General features: G+C 41.8%; 2 protein-coding genes across 4 annotated transcripts in view; both read left to right on the top strand.

Moving 5' to 3' along the window:
• The first annotated feature begins 7,911 nt into the window (after positions 1-7,911).
• Positions 7,912-20,840, top strand: part of lepr (leptin receptor) — a 51,126-nt gene continuing 38,197 nt past the window's right edge. The window contains exons 1-2 of one of the 3 annotated variants that reach the window (XM_026146486.1): positions 8,118-8,179; positions 9,333-9,497. In XM_026146486.1, coding sequence (XP_026002271.1) covers positions 9,422-9,497 — 76 coding nt within the window. In that variant the 5' untranslated portion in view covers positions 8,118-8,179; positions 9,333-9,421. The other 2 variants (XM_026146487.1, XM_026146488.1) reach the window with 2 other exon arrangements.
• Positions 11,384-16,849, top strand: LOC113008769 (uncharacterized). Its single transcript, XM_026146490.1, has 2 exons — positions 11,384-16,392; positions 16,600-16,849. The coding sequence occupies exon 1, from the start codon at positions 11,942-11,944 to the stop codon at positions 15,461-15,463; it is 3,522 nt and encodes a 1,173-aa protein (XP_026002275.1). The 5' UTR covers positions 11,384-11,941; the 3' UTR covers positions 15,464-16,392; positions 16,600-16,849.

The following is a 20,840-nucleotide window of genomic DNA, read 5'->3' on the forward strand; positions in this document are numbered from 1 at the left end:
AACATGGCTGCGGTGCCAGCGTTAGATTATCCAGAAGGAAATTTAGGGTAATTGAATATAATCCCCCCCAATCAGTGATTCATTGTAAAACAAAGTTACTGCTGGACACAGTTTTTCCTTCTTCCAACTCGCTCTGCTGACAGTGCTGACGCACTTCTCGAGAGACTCCAGTGCTGATGGATGTTTACCATCAGCACAGGCCGATGTTTTATTTTCATGATATCCTACACCATTAAACACCAGCCGCATTTGGGTGTCAAGCTGTTAGACACACACAGAGTTTGAAAAAAAGAAAGAAAAAAAACTATGAGCAGAGGGGATTTGGATGAAATTAGAAATGAGTAAGCATGTTTGCACCACAAAATGATCGCTGAGAAGAAATGTATTTAATTTATAGGAATCAGAATCAGAATACTTTATTGATCCCTAGGAAATTATTATAGGAAGTCATTATTGCAAGCAAATTGACTGTATGAGTTGCTTCATAATCTTACTAGTTGAAGCTGTTTTGAAATGTAATCCATTTGCCCTTTTTCTATAATATGGTTGGACTGTTTGCACCAGTCTGTGGAAAGAGGTGCCAATCCTGTCACTGAGCCTGAGCACCACCAAAATAGTTTTGTTTTGTTTGTTAGCCCTCTGCTTAAAATTTATTATATATACTGTAAATTTAATGAATGGAGCTCTGAGAGAGGTTTCCCATTATGTATGGAAAGTAAAGTAGCCCCCAGAGTAAGAAGACAGTCTCGCTCTGGGTTTTAATAAAAGTGTTGTCTTTTATTACAGTTAAATTAACGTAAATCCAATTTTTCTGCCCACAGAAAAGCCAGCTTGGTTTCATCACAGCTCACCTGCTGCTGAAGCGAGTCTCATCTCTTTGTTTTTTGTTATTTGTTTTATTGGAGTTCGTTATTCACTCATCTTTTTGTGAACAATGTGAACATTTCCACATTCAGTGTTTAATGCACCCTGTAATTCACTCTATATATAAAGAGGCCAAAAGATCCGCTGTTTGCTGCGAGCCTGATTCACACAATCAGATTATCTAGATTTTAGAAATGAAATGAAATGAAATATAAAGCCAAGGTAAACACTGACGTGCAGTTCCCAAAAAGGGGGTCTTAATCATCTTTCTAATATAACCAACATAAACCTGGACTGGCCACAAATTGCTCTCACAAAGAGACTGATGGTAACAAGGGAACATTGTTTTTCTGCATCAACGATGAAAAAAAAGTAGATTGGTCTGTGGCGAGCACTGTCGTCAGTTTAAAGGATAAAACTTATTTATGCTGGAAACTCCTGTGATGTCAGGAATGGCTGGAAAAACAGGTCGTGTGCTGCTTTGTGTAACTAAATATTGTCTTAAATGTATTTAAGACAACTTCAGAATTGCACGAGCACAGTACAAACTGTGATCCAACTGCCGCTTCCTGGGAAAATGTCTCTAGAGATGCTATTCCCTCAGTGTGGGAACATTAGAAGTACATAAAAATATCTTTTCACATGGCCTTTCCAGTCAGTGGTCAACAAACAAAAATACTAGGGGCTTAGAACTGGTTGAGTCCTTTTTTTATTGAGCTGATTAGTGGATTTACTGTTAACAATATTATATCATATTTAAGACAATATTATATTTAAAAAGTAGTACTATATTTATTTATTATATTTAACAATATTATATTCAAGGCAACATACAATAAGTATTGTCATTTACTAAAGTTGATTCTATTGAAAAATATAGTGGAAAAGGATCATAAAATCATTCATTACGGAAAAAATATGAATAAAATGTGAATGGTTTCTGTTTAAGTCTTGAGATAAATTGCTGTAAATATGATTTTCATGTTAATGTAGACATATTTTTAAATACGGTTGTGAACAGTAGTTTACGTACACATGACGGGCATCAATAGGCGCAATTGTACAGCCTACATCTTTAATGACTTTAAAAAAACAAAGGAATGGGGAGTTTGGATTTATTTAGGATTTTCTCGAATTTAAACGGAGTCAAAAGTGTACATACGTGATCAAATATATGAATACATCCCCACTAATATTTGTCTAAATGTCCCTCAGCAAGCCATCGACAAGCTTTTGACATCATTCTGGCTGAATATTTGCCCACTTCTTTGATGTGCTTCTTGGCAGAATTGGCAGAGTTCATTTATATGTACTGGTTTCCAGCAGCTTATATTAGCCTGGTTAAGTTAAAGAAAGAAAAACGTTTTGATGCGTGTTTGAGATCACTGTCTTGTTGGAAAACCAAGTTGTGTTCAAGTTTTAACCATCTGATCTGAAGTGATGCAGAAGAATTTCTTCATTATTTTATCCACTTTGTACATTGTATCAATAACACTGGCATCAAAACAGCCCCACAGCACGATGCTGCCACCGCCGTGCTTAACAGCTCGTACAGAGCTCTCAGGTCTCTAAGCTTCAGCTTTACTCCTCCAAACATGTCAAAGTGGTCAAATAGATGAACTTTTATCTCATCTGACTTTAAAACCTTTCTCCAGAACAGTCTTTGATCAATGACCAATTGTCTTTGATCAGTGGTTGTTGATCAATGGTCACAACAATTTGCATATTAATGATCAATTAACTCACCTCACAGCCATTGTGTATTCAGTGGTGCTGGTTTCAGTCATTGTGCAAATGTCCTGTTTATATGATTGGGGAAACCTGCAGTCAGCTGAGAATGAAGAAGTCACTTGGATGAGTGACGAAACGTTTCTCCCACAAAACGCTATGTCCAGATGAACAAATAAACTTTTGGAGATGTACTTACCTGGATGACTGAGCACGCATCAAGACACTTTTCTCCATATGGTATTTGCCTTGTTCATCTGGACAGCGTCAAATTTCAGTCAAGCTTAAAGATGCTGAACTTGGAACAGGGACTTCTTACTTGGTCAGCACCTTCTCATTTCAAGCCGGTATAAAATTCGCATCACTGTGGACAGTGATGTTGCTGTTGTAGTTGTTTCAAGTTAATGGTAGGCTGCGGCTTTTGAATTACTGCTCCTTACTTCTTACACTACCTCCAAAATCTTTAACTTCACATCAGATCAACAGCATCCTTTTTATACTGGCAAAGAGACACATTCAAGTGTGTATGTGTATATACTTGAGGCTCTATGTATACTTTTGATCCCGTGTGGATTTGATAAAAATACAAAATAAAGTCAAACTTGTTCAACCAGTTGTTGTTCCTTAAGTTATTAAAGGTGTATGCTTTACAAATATTTCACTTACGAAAAAGAACAATTCAAAGAAAAAATTAAAAGCCCCAAATTAAATGTCTGTAAATGTGACCACAGCTGTATGAGTACAGATAGCACCAGAATATAGATTTTTAGCTTGTTCGCCGCTGCCAGATTTATTCTGTTGATAATTAATGAATCACTAGAGTCATTATAGTGAGACTAAATTCCAAGTGGTCAAGTCAATCAAAAGCAAAAATAACAACCTCAACATGCCATGAGTGTCCGATCCATGTACGTCAGTCTAATGTAAACCCCAGTGTTTCTGTTTCTTGTAGCCAAAAATAATTTTCATCAAGGAGGTGAGAAAGTCCAGCTTATCCATGTTTTTAGAGTTCTTTGACTTCTGTGAACTTTGACCCTTTGTTCCATGTCCTCAATGAACTGTCCTCAAGTTTCTTTGTTAGTGGAGCAAGTGTGTAGCCAAGAGGCATGTGTGGAATGATTTGGTGAGTTATTCTTCACTTGTGACATTAGTTGACGGTTCTGACAGATTAAAGGCTGTTCTTTTTATGTTTCTCTCATACCCTGAAGTTCGTTATCACTCTTCCCTCATATTTTCCGTTCATAAATGGTTATCTGAAATCCCCGTGCTACAAGCATCGACTTGAATGAAAGGAACATTCTGCAACACATCCTGTCTGATGCAATAAGACTGTAGAAAGAGAGGGAGGGTGTGTGTGTGTGTGTGCGTGCGCATGTGTGTGTGCGTCTGTGTGTGTGTGTGTGCCTATTAGTCTCTCACTCACACAAACAATGTGCACGTGCGCGACAGATGAATAGGAATGTCTGGTTTGCACAGCAAAACACTGAGATATTGCTGCCTGGGTGTTAATTTCATACATCAACAAGAAACAGAATATCTTCTTTTTTTCAGTCTTGTGTTTTTTTAATGTCTTTTCTCCTCTATTATTACTGACTGATTACGAACACCATCTTTATGTACGACAACTGGAGACTGATCAACTTTACACATACTGTGCCAAGCGTCAGTTTTATCTCTGAAAACATATCAGCAGAAAACTCAAAGATAAATCTTGTGTGCATTTTTTTACTGATCACACCTGGTTACAGGAAGCCAAGCCATCGTAGCGCAACAGTTGCCAAGATTTTAGGCTGTTTTAAACACTCCAGGTGTCATAGAGGTCGACCCCATAATGCTGCTGGGCTCAGCAGAGGTTTGTTGTCTTACTGGCAGTTTAAAAATAACACTTCTCTCCCCTCTTTGGCTCTGCTGCCAGCTGCAGCTGTGATGGAAATCAATTGAACTATAATAATAACTTTTACAGGCAAATCTCCTTTAAAATAGCACAGCTGTTGTTGGGGTTTGTTGCCACTTGACCCTGATGTTTTGCTTTCCCACTTCTTAAGATTTTGTAGCAGGTGTACAAAGAATTTCTGGACAGTCTTATGTATGTTTAACTTTGAGTTTAAATGGGTCATTTCCTTTGTTTTATTGTTAGATTATTAGATCCTGGCACTTGGAAGTGGGGCAACAAAAGGCTTGTGCTTTATACATTTGTTGTGGATGGTGCCAACCTGTAGTCCAGTATACCTTTTTTCATCAGTATTTCTTCTGTGTTTGGCACTCACTGGAGCAGAACAAACAAATCCAATCTGGAAAGCAAATTAGGGTGATAACTACATATATGTTGATATACAGCAGGGATAAACAATTAATTTTCCCATGGAGCCACATGAGAAAATGCGACTGGTGTGGTGGTTCGTGTAAATGAGCTGAACCCAGTTCTACATATAAAAGGTTCAATAAATATTAAATATTTCCAATATTTAATAATAATAAACAATTCTGGCAAATATTTCATGGTTCAGGCTTTACAGGGTTGATTTTATCTCTTTATCAATTTACAGATGTGGTCCTTCACAACACTCCCGGTTTCTTATGTGGTTCCTTGGGACAATGAATAGCCCGCCTTTGACCTACAATGTAGATAAACAGTAAACCTAGCTATGATGATGTCGTCCATTTGTTTTTGGACTTCCATTTATACGTTTGGCGTGTTGGAGTTGTGACCATGTTTGAATATGACGGTAGAGATAGTTGGCGATGCTAGAACTACAGTGGGGCAAAAAAGTATTTAGTCAGCCACCGATTGTGCAAGTTCCCCCACTTAAAATGATGACAGAGGTCAGTAATTTGCACCAGAGGTACACTTCAACTGTGAGAGACAGAATGTGAAAAAAAATCCATGAATCCACATGGTAGGATTTGTAAAGAATTCATTCGTAAATTAGGGTGGAAAATAAGTATTTGGTCACCTCAAACAAGGAAAATCTCTGGCTCTCACAGACCTGTAACGTCTTCTGTAAGAAGCTTTTCTGTCCCCCACTCGTTATCTGTATGAATGGCACCTGTTTGAACTCATCATCTGTATAAAAGACACCTGTCCACAGCCTCAAACAGTCAGACTCCAAACTCCGCCATGGCCAAGACCAAAGAGCTTTCGAAGGACACCAGGAAAAGTATTGTAGACCTGCACCAGACTGGGAAGAGTGAATCTACAATAGGCAAGCAGCTTGGTGTGAAAAAATCAACTGTGGGAGCAATCATCAGAAAATGGAAGACATACAAGACCACTGATAATCTCCCTCGATCTGGGGCTCCACGCAAGATCTCATCCCGTGGGGTCAAAATGATCATGAGAACGGTGAGCAAAGATCCCAGAACCACACGGGGGGACCTGGTGAATGACCTGCAGAGAGCTGGGACCAAAGTAACAAAGGTCACCATCAGTAACACACTACAACGGCAGGGAATCAAATCCCGCAGTGCCAGACGTGTTCCGCTGCTGAAGCCAGTGCATGTCCAGGCCTGTCTGAAGTTTGCCAGAGAGCACATGGATGATACAGCAGAGGATTGGGAGAATGTCATGTGGTCAGATGAAACCAAAGTAGAACTTTTTGGTATAAACTCAACTCGTCGTGTTTGGAGGAAGAAGAATACTGAGTTGCATCCCAAGAACACCATACCTACTGTGAAGCATGGGGGTGGAAACATCATGCTATGGGGCTGTTTTTCTGCCAAGGGGACAGGACGACTGATCCGTGTTAAGGACAGAATGAATGGGGCCATGTATCGTGAGATTTTGAGCCAAAACCTCCTTCCATCAGTGAGAACTTTGAAGATGAAACGAGGCTGGGTCTTCCAACATGACAATGATCCAAAACACACCGCCCGGGCAACAAAGGAGTGGCTCCGTAAGAAGCATTTGAAAGTCCTGGAGTGGCCTAGCCAGTCTCCAGACCTCAACCCCATAGAAAATCTGTGGCGGGAGTTGAAAGTCCGTGTTGCTCGGCGACAGCCCCAAAACATCACTGCTCTCGAGAAGATCTGCATGGAGGAATGGGCCAAAATACCAGCTACTGTGTGTGCAAACCTGGTAAAGACCTATAGTAAACGTTTGACCTCTGTTATTGCCAACAAAGGTTATGTTACAAAGTATTGAGTTGTATTTTTGTTATTGACCAAATACTTATTTTCCACCCTGATTTACGAATCAATTCTTTACAAATCCTACCATGTGGATTCATGGATTTTTTTTTCACATTCTGTCTCTCACAGTTGAAGTGTACCTCTGGTGCAAATTACTGACCTCTGTCATCATTTTAGGTGGGGGAACTTGCACAATCGGTGGCTGACTAAATACTTTTTTGCCCCACTAGCCAGCTTGGTCAGGAAGGATCATCTATTTGATTTTCATGTGATGAAATGAAAAGCAGACTGAAAACAAAACACAATGGAGAAGTATATAAATGGCCAACTCCTAAAAGTATCTTTGAATCTTACCAAACTCTGGGATCTTACCAAACTGGGACTGTAAGAAACTCAAGGATACTGGATGTGTTATTCTGTGTGAGGGACCAGTCAACCACAGGGTCCACATGCCCTCATTTCTTTCTGTTTTACTGCAAAAGGGCAAATGATTTTCAGTTTCTCTCTCGCTGTTGAACTGAAACAGACTCAAAATAATAAACCCATTTAAAAAAATGCTTACTGAGCTCACAAAAAAAAGTAGAGCCAGTTTAGCTTTGGATTCAGCACACTCAGACTTCTTCCTGTAACCAGTGGAGATGACTCAATCTGGCCAGTACAAAACATATAGATTTAAGGAACTTCTGCATTAGACAGCATTGTTCATCATGTATGAATGATATGTAAGAATATAGTATAATGCAAGAATGTAGTACAGCAGCTTAGTGAACATTCCCTTTCACACAAACAGGATGTATTTTTAGACTTACAAGAATATCATGTAAGAGGTTTTCCCCCCCATCTTACAAGTAAATAAAGCAGGGTCATATCCTAAGGTTTGTTTGGCCTGGTCAGAATAAGTATGGGTCAGTGAGGGGAGAGCTGCTGCAAATGGCTCACAACCCAAAGCCAGCTCTTGGCTGTGCGTCAGAAGATTTATGGGATCAAATATCACTCATTGGACTGCATGCACACACACACAGACACAAAGCCCACAGTAGCTTAGGCAGAGGGGAAAATTTGAGGAGGCCCTTCACAGAAGGTAGGCTTGTCACTGAGATCTCTGTGTGCCCACAGCTAGAGGCTTACACATCCAGTCCACTTACATGTACACAAAAATAGAGATGGCTTTTATCCTCAGTGCCATCTACACTTGAGTGGCACCCACTCCAACAGTTACATGGATGATTGTCTCGTGTATTTACACCCTGTCCTGTGTGTGGTGTTGTGAGGGATTGGTGTGTATTCTGATAGCCTGTATCAGAAATAGCACCTGATGCCTAGCGACATGTTGCTCCGCATAAAGCGCTCTCTCTCCGTGTGGGACTTTAAAATGTCCAACTTCAAATGTTGGCCATATCAGCTGGAAACAAACTTTTTTATCTTTCACTTCTGGATATCTGGTGGTGTGGGGCTGCTGGTGAGTAACTGTAAACACCGCAACATTTCATAAGACTGAACATAATCTTGTATGAAGCCTGACAGACTGCAAAGGCCGCCCGTGTCACTGAAGTTGATTTTGTGTTGACGGTTCGTTGGTTGGTTGTTTGGAGAAGTAACTGTCATACATGGTTGATCTCCCTTGTGTTTCTCATCACTCTGCGCTCCATTTGTTATACTGAAACGGTACATTCCCCTCCCTCGGTCTTTATATGTACAGTTTCTCACTTTCTTTCATTCTGCCTCACTTTAATTTAATTAATCACCACAAACTTTCTGTCTTGATAAAATGTCAGAGCTCCGCTGTGTTCTTACTTATTTTCTCTCCAAATTTTAGTGGCACACTTACACCTGTGGCCAGAAATCAAGTGGGATTGAATTGTTTTCAATCTGTGCGTTGACACAAGCAAAAGTGTAGTAGTGTTCGCTTTAGGAGGCTAGTGAGTTGGTATTTGAATGAAAAGAAAAATATTTGAATAGATCAATTGCAAAAACCCAAGAAAACTAAACAAAAAGAGACTGGGAAAAGTAGACTGCAGAGGGTAATGACCATCTGGGAGCTGCACTAGGAGGAATAATTAGGAACAGGGGAAAGATGGGGGATAAACTTGTTGGTAAAAGAGCAAAGTACCAAAGTTAAACTAGCTAGGATGCATGAGAACCAAGGATTACTGTAATGAACCGCTGATCTGTACCATAAGTCATCCTTGCGGGGGTTGTCGGAACTGTATGCGCAGTCGCACTAAGAACAGATGTGATCAGAGGCATGCACCGTAACGCGTATAGAGCAGTCTGTCGCGGCAGGAATAAGTTGTACAAAGTCCATCTAGACATGTGTGTCATGCAAGCTAGCAGCACCCCATGAGACACGGGCCGAAGTGTTTAAGTGTTTACCGGAGTTTTGCACCCTTGGCAAGCGGACTGAGGTATGTGATGAGAGATGATCTGTTGTTATATTTTATTTAACTGAACTGTGTAATCCCTTGATGCTGTTTGAAGTAACCACTTTTGTTTTATTTAATCTGTGACTGTATATCTCAGAATTACTTGTTTGAACTTGCCTGAATTAACTTAAGCTCATTGTTATAGTTCAAAGGGTACTGTACGGGTATCAATTTTTTCTTATTTTATAGTTTTCACGGTGCTCAACGTCCAGAGAATGAGCCGTGTGTGGTGAGGAAATAAATGGCTGCACCCGTTAGAGACTCTTCTGTCGTTCTTGATGCCAAGGGCTGCTACAGTGAAAACTCATCGCTGCCTTGCAGCCATCTACACTCATCTTATTCTTTCGTCGAACTGTGAGTAAAGGAGTGTATCGCATCATCTAGAGACTACTGGATCAGTAAAGGACTCAAAATAAGGACATTATAAATACAATGTCATGCACACCTTCATCTTGTAAGCTGTGTGAGCAAATGATCTTCAACATGGCAGTCTAAAGTAATGCAAGAAAGAAAGACCTCTTCTGTATTTAACACAGTAGCATGTAAAGTTGTGATGCTGAATATCCCACATTTCTTGCATCAGAATGTCTAAGACTGAATCTGGGCTTTATGCTATCAGTTGTACTTCTGTAAAAACTTAAGTGGCAAATTGTCTGATTTGAGGGCATCATCAGTATTATTTTGGTTTTGTTGCCAGTCTGTGAGGTTAAAGGTGTAAATATCTAAGTTGAGTGTTAATAAGTTTGAAACCACCACTCAACCCATTTGAGTTAAGATATATACACTTAAAAGGGCAGGTGCAACAAGCCAAAAATAAAATTAATAATAATGTTGTCCCCTGTTGAAGAAATAGACAAATCTACAGAGGCACAAGAGGCCAGGTCCAGCTCCAGAGAGCGAAGACTAACAGAAAAGGGGCAGGAGATGCATGAACAGGAGGCCAAGAAAAATGAAAGGTCATTTAGCAAGGCATATGAGTCCTGGAAGGAGTTAGCAAGAGGAGTTAGAACAAGGCTGAAAGGTTTCTGCTCAAACGAAGACCTTGTTAGAACACAAACGGACATTAAGGCTAAAGAAGCATTAATGCATGAACTGTATGAGCCTATCCGACGTAATCATACTTCTACTCCAGATGTTGTCAAGAAAATGGATGCGTGTGTTGCCCTAACAACAGAAATTTGTGATCTCATTAGTAAACGACTAGAAGATATAGATAAGACTTTTAATGACAGGCTCGAGAAGGAGCGTGTAAGGATGATATTAAGTAAGGAGGAGTATGGATCTGTTTTTGGGAAAACTGAAACAGAAACAGTTATTTCAGAGCATTCAAAGGGCTCAGATTCATACTCTGGAGCCACATCTACGACTTCTAGCAAACGTGTGGATGCCGAAGCTGACCTTGCAGCTAAACTAGAACAGGCGAAGGCAATGCAACGAATACATGAACAGCAAGCCAAGTTGAGTAGCTTAGAGCATGAGTGGAAAATCAAGGAAGCACAAATGATTGCAGAAATGACAGCAAAGCTAGAGGAAGAGAGAACTAAACTGCAACAGCTACAGGCAGAAAATGAGGTAAAAGTAGCAGCAGCCAGAGTGAGAGCTTACAACAACTACGATGGATTGGAAAGCCTTAAGTATGAAGCAGATGACAAATCACAACTTGATAGCCAAATCATTGAATCTCAGAATCCATTGAATCCATAGGCTGAATCATTTCGACCTCAGTGTGCACCACCTGAGATTTTGCAAAGGCAACAGGAGGTCAGCTTAACACAGGAGCTTGCAAGCTTGTTTGTCTCCAACCGTCTGCCTGCACCTGAACCCACAGTGTTCACTGGTAACCCTTTAAAGTTTATAGACTGGAAGATATCCTTTATGGCATTGATTGGCCACAAACCCCTCCCCGCAGGCGAAAAAATGTTGTACTTGAAAAGTTATCTTGCTGGTGAGGCACGGAAGGCGGTCGAAGGATTCTTCTATCGAAACTCAAAAGATGCATATCAGGGTGCCTGGGAGATTCTTCAGGAGAGGTATGGAAGTTCATTTGTCGTCCAAAAGGCTTTCAGGGATAAACTGATGAAATGGCCAAAAATAGCTCCCAATGACCCAGTAGCCCTCAGAGAGTTTTCAGATTTCCTTCAAAGTTGTGCCGAGGCCATCCCTCATGTTAAAGGGCTGGCAATTCTAAATGATTGTGAAGAAAATCATAAACTTCTCAAAAAACTGCCCGAATGGCTGGTGCCTACCAGCCATTCGGTGCGTACCAGCCATTCGGGCAGTTTTTTGAGAAGTTTATGATTTTCTTCACAATCATTTAGAATCTGCGTAGATGGGGTCGTGTTGTTGTGGATGAACTAGACAGATGTCAAGAGTATCCACCATTTGCTCATTTCACCAGATTTCTACAAAGGGAAGCTAGAATAGCCTGCAACCCCATTGCTTCTCCCTTCTTATTAACCACTAAAGTTACAGATGAAAGGCTTCCTAAGAGAACCAAGGCACTCAGCACCAATGTTCAAGCTAAGCACTCTGCAGGTAAACCAGGGACCTTAATTTCAAAGCCAAGACCACCATGCTTTGTCTGCAACGATGAAACACACGGTGTCGCCAAGTGCCCAACCTTTGCCACAAGGCTTCCTGATGAAAAGAGAGCTTTCATTCGTGAAAACCGTCTTTGCTTTGGCTGTTTAAGAAAGGGTCACACTAGTAAAGAATGCAAAAGAAGGCACACATGCACTATATGTGGTCGAAATCATCCAACTTGCTTGCACATAGAGAGAATTGAGGGAGCCAGTGAAATGTTAAACAGTGATTCACCATCTGCAGGAAATGAGACAAAGGAAGTCCGCAATGTCATGTCACACACATTGACAAGATACTCCTCAGCTACGTCTAGCATTGTTCCAGTTTTTGTGTCATTGGCAGAAGACCCCCACAGTGAGATTCTCACATATGCTCTGCTCGACACACAGAGCGATTCAACTTTCATCTTGGGAGATCTGGTCTCTGCACTAAATGTGAAGACTCAGCCAGTGCAATTAAGGCTCAGTACAATGACAGCAGTAGACACAGTCATAGCTAGCAAAGTGGCTTGTGGATTGCAAGTTCGTGGGCTCCATAGTGAGTCGCATGTTCAGCTACGCCAGGCATATACAAGGGATTTCATCCCAGTCGATAAGTCTCACATTCCTACAAAGGACACCGCACTTCAGTGGCCACATCTGAGGCAACTGGCAAACAAGCTGCAGCCACTTCAAGACTGTGAAGTGGGATTGCTGATTGGCTATGATTGCCCATCAGCACTGGCCCCTCTAGAAGTCATTGTAGGGTCAGAAAACCATCCATTTGCTCAAAGAACCGTGCTTGGCTGGAGCATCATAGGATCAGCAAATCCATATCTTGATAGAAAGGAACATCAAAGCTTTGTACACAGAGTGGCAGTAAAGGAAATGCCATTGCCTCCGGTCAATGATGTGTTGAAGGTCCTAGAAATGGATTTCAGCGAAAGAAACTATCAAGATAAATATGTTTCTCAAGATGATGTTCATTTTGTAAAACTCCTCAGCAGCACAATCACAAAAAGGAAGGATGGACACTATGAGATGCCACTTCCTTTCAAGGGCAGCTCTCCACCTATGCTGCCAAACAACAAGCGACTGGCTGAAGCTCGTTTGCAACACCTCAAGAGGAAGTTAAGGTCCAACAGGCAGTACCATGACCATTACACAGCATTCATGGAGGAAACCATCAGCAAAGGTGTTGCAGAACCAGCCCCCCCAGCACATGAGGGAGAGACAATTTGGTACATCCCACATCATGGGGTGTACCATCCTAGGAAACCAGATAAACTTAGGGTGGTCTTCGACTGTTCAGCCAAGTTTCTGGGCATCTCTCTGAATGACACCTTATTGACTGGCCCTGATCTGATAAACTCTCTAGTAGGAGTTCTCTGCCGCTTTAGGAGGGAAGCAGTAGCCATCACCTGCGACATTGAAAAAATGTTCCATCAGTTCTATGTTCCACCCAACATGCGGAACTACCTGAGGTTCCTATGGTGGAAGGGCGGTCAGCTGGAAACAGAACCCCAAGAGTATAGAATGGCGGTGCACCTTTTCGGTGCTGGTTCCTCTCCAGGGTGTGCCAATTTCGGCCTTAAATATCTTGCACAGCAATGCGAAGCCGATTATCCTTCGGCTGCTGCTTTCATTGAAAAGAACTTTTACGTTGATGATGGACTGACTAGCGTCCCATCAGTCACAGAAGCTACAGACCTGATTATCAATGCACAGCAGCTGTGTAAGACTGGAGGTTTACACTTGCACAAATTTAACTCGAACAAGGTGGAGGTGTTGTGTGGTGTTGCGCCTTCAGAAAGGGCAGTAACCACCGGACCTCTCAACCTTAGCCTGGATTCAACAGCGGAGGGTCACGTACTTGGCATTCAGTGGTCAATAGAAAGTGACGCCTTCAGCTTCAACATTGACAAAAGGGACCAACCCTCAACTCGTCGTGGTATCCTGTCCGCTGTCTCCTCCCTCTACGACCCTCTGGGTCTTGTAGCTCCCTTTATCCTGAGTGGTAAATGTATTCTCCAGGAGCTGTGTCGCATGGGCGTAGGTTGGGATGATCAGCTTCCCGATAGCCTACATGCATGGTGGGAGCAATGGAAAAGGGATCTACACAGGCTAAAGGAAATAGCGATACCCAGATGCTACCATCCTCCAGACTTTGGCAACATAGTGAGGGTGGAACTGCATCACTTTTCAGATGCCAGTAACATAGGTTATGGTGCATGTTCCTACCTCAGATACAAGAATGGAAAGGATGAAGTACACTGTAGCCTTGTGTTAGCCAAAGCAAGAGTCGCACCAACAAAGCTCATGAGCATCCCAAGGCTGGAGCTTTCGGCTGCAGTAATCTCCGCAAGGCTAAGCGTCATGTTAAAAACAGAGCTCGGCATGCAGATTGACGAGGAATTCTTTTGGACTGATTCCCAAGTTGTATTGGCCTACATCAGCAATGAGGCACGGCGATTCCATGTGTTTGTCGCAAATCGTGTTCAGCTAATCCGAGAAACCACAGACCCTGCTCAGTGGCACTATGTGGATACGGCAGAAAACCCAGCTGACCACGCTTTGAGAGGTCTATGTGCAGGGGACATTCTGTCAATGAACTGGTTATCGGGTCCTAAATTTCTATGGAAACCTGAGATACACCCAACACTACATTTTTCACCAGATTTGCTAGTCTGTGACCCTGAAGTTAAATCGGTGAAAACCTTTGCCACCCATGCCAATGAGCAAAATGACATTCTGAACCGTCTAAGCCGCTTTTCCAGCTGGACAACGCTCATCAGAGTAGTTGCAAGAATTAAGAGACTAGGCATGAAGTCAGATCGTGTCAGCAGCATTGTGACGGTAGAGGAAAGGAGAAAAGCTTGTGAACTAGTAATCAGTCTGGTTCAGCGACAAGCCTTTTTGCAAGACATAAAGACACTTCAGAAGGGCAACTCTCTTCCATGCTCTAGCCCCCTAAGTTGTCTTGATCCCATCTTAGATGAAGGACTTCTTCGTGTAGGTGGAAGACTGACAAAGGCAACACTCAGTCGAGAACTAAAACACCCGGTTATCCTTCCAAAGGAAAGTCACATTACAAGACTAATACTGTCTCATTACCATGCCACCATCTGTCATCAGGGTCGCAGTCAAACCCTAGCAGAACTCAGAGCAAATGGGTTTTGGGTGCTTGGGGGAAGCAAAGCAGTTGCCAAGTTAATACATAAATGTGTGCAATGTCGAAAACTTCGGCGCCCCACCGAGGAGCAACGCATGGCAGAGCTCCCGAAAGAAAGGACTGAAGCCTCCGCTCCTTTCTCGTACTCTGGTATGGATTGCTTTGGTCCATTTTCCATCAAGCGGGGCCGTAAGGAGTACAAAAGGTATGGGCTTATCTTTACATGCCTGTCTTCACGTGCTGTTCATATCGAGATGCTAGAAGACCTATCAACAGATGCATTCATCAATGCCCTTAGATGCTTCATCAGCCTCAGAGGAGCTGTTTGCCAACTCCGCTGTGACCAAGGCACAAACTTTGTAGGAGCCAGAAATGAGTTCAGAGAGGCTCTCAAACAATGTGACATGCAGGCACTGGAGGCTTTCCTGGCAGACAAACAGTGTGAGTTTGTTTTCAATGCTCCTTCTGCAAGTCATGCTGGTGGCATCTGGGAACGCCAAATTAGGACCATTCGTAATGTGCTAAATGCCACTACTGCTCAGTGTGCAGGAAGACTAGACGATGCCTCTCTTAGAACTTTGTTTTAATAGGCCATGGCTATTGTAAATAGCCGCCCCTTGACTGTGGGCAGTATCTGTGACCCAAAGGCACCTGAACCTCTTACTCCGAACCATCTTATACTGATGAAGTCCAAAGTTGCTCTACCACCACCTGGGAAATTTGTGAGAGAAGACTTGTATGCAGCGAAGAGGTGGCGTAGAGTACAATACTTAACTGAGCAGTTCTGGGGTAGGTGGAAAAGAGAATACCTCATGAATGTCTCCACAAGACAGAAGTGGCACAAAACCCGCCGTAATCTAAAAGTGAATGACATTGTTATCATCAAGGAAGATATGTTACCAAGGTGTCAGTGGCAACTGGGGCGTATCGTTGAAACTATCGAAGGCGATGATGGTTTAGTCCGTCGGGTCAAAGTTCAAGTAGGAGTCCAAAGTCAGACCAAGAAACAGGACCGTGCTTTCAAGTCCCCCATCATCGAGCGGCCTATTCAAAAACTGGTGGTTCTTGTTGAAAGAGAATAATAACAACCATGTTATTATCTGAGAGGAACTGACATACTGACATAAACAATGTAACAGTCCAGGTGGCACCTGCTCTATGATGTTTGTACACCTGTATATTGGTTGAAGTGGTCTCATTTTGTTGTTGTTCAAATCATGTATGATTAGCTAGTTTGTAAATCATAGCATGATTGGTGGGAGTGTAATGAACCGCTGATCTGTACCATAAGTCATCCTTGCGGGGGTTGTCGGAACTGTATGCGCAGTCGCACTAAGAACAGATGTGATCAGAGGCATGCACCGTAACGCGTATAGAGCAGTCTGTCGCGGCAGGAATAAGTTGTACAAAGTCCATCTAGACATGTGTGTCATGCAAGCTAGCAGCACCCCATGAGAAACGGGCCGAAGTGTTTAAGTGTTTACCGGAGTTTTGCACCCTTGGCAAGCGGACTGAGGTATGTGATGAGAGATGATCTGTTGTTATATTTTATTTAACTGAACTGTGTAATCCCTTGATGCTGTTTGAAGTAACCACTTTTGTTTTATTTAATCTGTGACTGTATATCTCAGAATTACTTGTTTGAACTTGCCTGAATTAACTTAAGCTCATTGTTATAGTTCAAAGGGTACTGTACGGGTATCAATTTTTTCTTATTTTATAGTTTTCACGGTGCTCAACGTCCAGAGAATGAGCCGTGTGTGGTGAGGAAATAAATGGCTGCACCCATTAGAGACTCTTCTGTCGTTCTTGATGCCAAGGGCTGCTACAATTACAAAATAAAACAGGAAATGATGGGATATTCAGATATATATTCAGGAAGAGTGAGAAGTAGAGGAGGCCGAGGAAGAGGACGTGGAGGTGAAGAAGTAGGACGAAGAGGATGACAAGGACAAGGACGAGCAAGAGGAGGACGAGGAGGGGAGGGAGAGGAAGGGTAAGAAGAGTAAGAAATAGAATTGCTGATGACATCAGAGCTACAATAGTGGACCATGTAATCAACCGTGGAATGACCCTGAGGGAAGCTGGCCAACGGGTTCACCCTAAACTGAGCCGCTACACTGTAGCAAGCATCATAAGGACGTTTTGAAATGAGAATCGGTTAGTACAGTCACTTTGCACTAAGATCTGTAGCACTGCCATATTCTAATGAGAAACACAACAATACCATAGATGTAAAAGTCCAGAAGATATTTTCCCCAGTGCCTTCGACTAGAGGACATTTCATGTGATGTAGAAAAAATTTTGTGGCCAGATCCAGAGAGACGACACGATGTAGACTGATTTCTTTTTTTTCCTCAGTGAAATTACTATTTCGTTTTGACTTGGAAATACAGTTTTTTCTGAATGCTTAAACCCTAACTGTGATTCCTGTAGCACAATCTCTAAAACTATTCAGACTTATAGCAAAACCACTCACTGAGTCTGCAAAACTAAAAGCACAAAAACTGCTTTGCACTCAGTTTGCAATTTTGTAACACACACTTTGCAAAACTGTAGGCACAATTCACTGCACAACACTCAATTACCAAATTTCCAACACACTCCTAGCAAAAGTATACACATGTATGGCTATCATTAACACTAATTTGCCAACTGTCTGGCACACTTTCACGTGTGAAAACCTTTTTAGATAATTAGTTCACTTTGCAATCAGCCTAAGCACTATAATACAGGTAAGCTGTGTGTGCAGAGTACAATGGTGGGAGCAGAAAGAGTGAGAAGTAGAGGAGGCCGAGGAAGAGGACGTGGAGGTGAAGAAGTAGGATGAAGAGGACGACAAGGACAAGGAGGAGCAAGAGGAAGATGAGGAGGGGGGAGAGGAAGATGAGGAGGGGGGGAGAGGAAGGGTAGGAAGAGTAAGAAATAGAATTGCTGATGACATCAGAGCTACAATAGTGGACCATGTAATCAACCGTGGAATGACCCTGAGGGTAGCTGGCCAACGGGTCCAGCCTAACTCGAGCCGCTACACTGTAGCAAGTACCATAAGGACATCTTGAAATGAGAATCGGTTAGCACAGTCACTTCGCACAAAGATTTGTAGCACTGCCACATGCCAATGAGAAACACACCAATACCATTGATGTGAAAATACTGAAATTGTTACTTTACAGAATTGCTAGATGACCAGATGCTGGGGCAGAGGAAGCATGTTCACTGCAGACCAAGTAACCCATATAGTCATTATGGCGATTGCAAATAATCCTATACTTGGAAATGAACACTTGTGTTTGTTTTGATGTGTTTGAATAAACACCAGTACTTGAAGTTTGGATCCCTCTATGCTTATGGATCTATGACAGAAGTATGAGCTCAAACTGACATAGCCTACCTTGTGCACAGAGAAAGCAAAAGCCAGATGTGTTTTGTATTCATACCATCAGTGTGCAGTTGGCGCATTGTGTGCTTAGTAGATGATGGCTTGTGTGTACTGTTTGATACGGAAACACCATTTTTATGAAGGTGTGAAGAGTTAATCTAGCTGTGTTTGCTTTTGCAAGAGAACTACAATGTTTTGATGATTGGGTGACAGGTTTTCTTATTTGTGTGTAGAGTTTTGCAAAATTAGCCAATAGTTACAAAAAATGTGCTTAAGCAATCAGAAAAAACTATAAATTTGGCAGCATGGCTCTGTTGCTGGTTGGATGGCAAACACATTTCATTTATGTAAAACAATGTGCGTGGAGATTCACATCAGGAGCATTGTGTCTTCAGCAGTGAAAACACTAACATTTTTATACTCGTGCTTTTTAGGCTGAGATCAGGTGCCCATGTCACACAACTATTTCAGACAAGCCTGAGGCAAGAAACTGTCTGGCTTCGATCGACACTTTAGTAGCTGGCGTTTGGAGAAGGAGCCACTATAGTTTTTCACTCTGTGTTAGCAATAAGAGCTGTGGCTATTCTGCTGGATGCAGAATGAAGCCAGCTGCACAAACTCTGTTATTTAAATTTTGAGAGCAAAAGGTGAGGTAATGGTTACGGACATCTCCATGGTGATGCTGTTTGCTCACTTGAAACGCAGTTGTCTAAATAATATCTATCTATCTATCTATCTATCTATCTATCTATCTATCTATCTATCTATCTATCTATCTATCTATCTATCTATCTATCTATCTATCTATCTATCTATCTATCTATCTATCTATCTATCTATCTATCTATCTATCTATCTATCTGTCTGTCCGTCCGTCCGTCCGTCCGTCCGCCCGCCCGCCCGCCCGCCCGCGGTGTAAACATTAAGATAAACTCTGTGTGTGTGTGTGAGGGAGTTCTGTGTGGATACACACAGCTCTGTTTAGTCTGAAAGCTGACAGATGCAAAGGATGAGCAAGAGATTAGATGGAAAAAAAGAAAGTAACCTAGGAAGCATTATTTGAAATACAAATCCTTCCTGTCTAAAAAGGATACGGGAAGATAAAATTTGACATATATGCAGCAAATTTAAGTTGAAAAAACAAAACAAAGAAACTTTTACTTCTTTTGGAGAACCCCGATCAGATAAACCCCCGATGGATGATGTGAATACCTTTGATCATCTTGTTACAGTGCATTGCTCTGCTGAGAACCCTTTGGTCCTGGCATTCATCAGGACGCTAATTTGAAGCGTACCATTCTGATGTTCCCATGCCTCAGTGTGTCTGCTTGTCTTCCGTCTCTCCTGTGAATCAGCAGCTTGAAGTATATGATCACCAAATGTTCCGGTGCTGCGCGTCCCACAACAAAATACTTCATCCCACCTGTTTATGAGTTTATATCGGTTTATGTCAGTGTGATATGATGCTAATGCTTTTAGCTATGTAGAGGTGCAAATATTCTAGGAAGGAAGGCATGACCCAGTATTCACTTATTGGAAAATATATATATTTTTCCAAGTAGATAAATATAATGAAATGAGTTTCTGTGCTTTGCTTCATTCTCTGTGTTGCTTCGGCTTCACTTTTTCCATTTTCTGCCATTATCGCAGTCCTCGTTTTGTTTGCTCGTTCATTTATATGCCATTTACAGGCACCCATACACTGTTCCTCTTTCTCGGACACTAATTCACCCACAATTTCTATTAAGGCTGTTATGTGACGTGGTTCGTTTATTTTTCTGATAATCTGTTTTCTGATAACACACACAAACCCATGTGCAGTTACACGTGCACATACTGATTTCTACCAAGCTCTGCTTAGTCACTGCTGAACGCCATAGGAAAGGTCAAGCTATCCTCAAAAAGGTGAAAAAATATGTTGGTTAGAAGTTTTGTTCCTTCCATTACTGTAAGTGTTGCAGTTCCAGTGAGTTGCAGTAAGTGTTTTACTCTTATTAAAAATGATTATTTACACAGTTTTTATGTTTTAAATGTCACTCTAAGCCTGGAGGAAAGCTTGATTATAATGACAATGAGTTTGAAACTGAACCGATAGCCTCAATGGTTTACAGCTTCAGACTGCAAATATAACTCGAGGTTCAATAAGCCATTTTGCTTGGAAAACACTGAAATAAAAAAGGGGATTCTATGACCTGCGCCAGGAGAATTTGATTTGAAAGAATAGATATAGAGCATTCATTCAGGATGGCACTGGAAGAAAGTTTGCATCTCAAATGATACGTCCCTGCGAGGCGTTATAACAACCAAAGTGATGCTCTCAGTGGTGCTCAACGGATGCAGTGAGACATTAAGGCATTACTCAAACAGAAACCCACAAGGATGTTATTGCGTGCACTTGACAGCTTGCAGCTGATAATTTAACACGAGTACCTTAAGAATGAAAAAGAAACTCACATACAGGCAACTGAAAAACTGGGGGAATTGTGGACATTAAGCCAAACTGTTGGTAAACACAAGATTCTGATTTATTGATATAAAACAAACTCCAGCATTTATCGGAGCTCCTCGCCCCCCCCCTGGTT

This window comes from Astatotilapia calliptera, chromosome 17, assembly GCF_900246225.1.
Source record: "Astatotilapia calliptera chromosome 17, fAstCal1.2, whole genome shotgun sequence".
Taxonomy (NCBI): Eukaryota; Metazoa; Chordata; class Actinopteri; order Cichliformes; family Cichlidae; genus Astatotilapia; species Astatotilapia calliptera.

Excerpts from the sequence above, each read along its gene's own strand:
- LOC113008769 (XM_026146490.1), top strand. The coding sequence starts at position 11,942 with ATGTTAAACAGTGATTCACCATCTGCAGGAAATGAGACAAAGGAAGTC.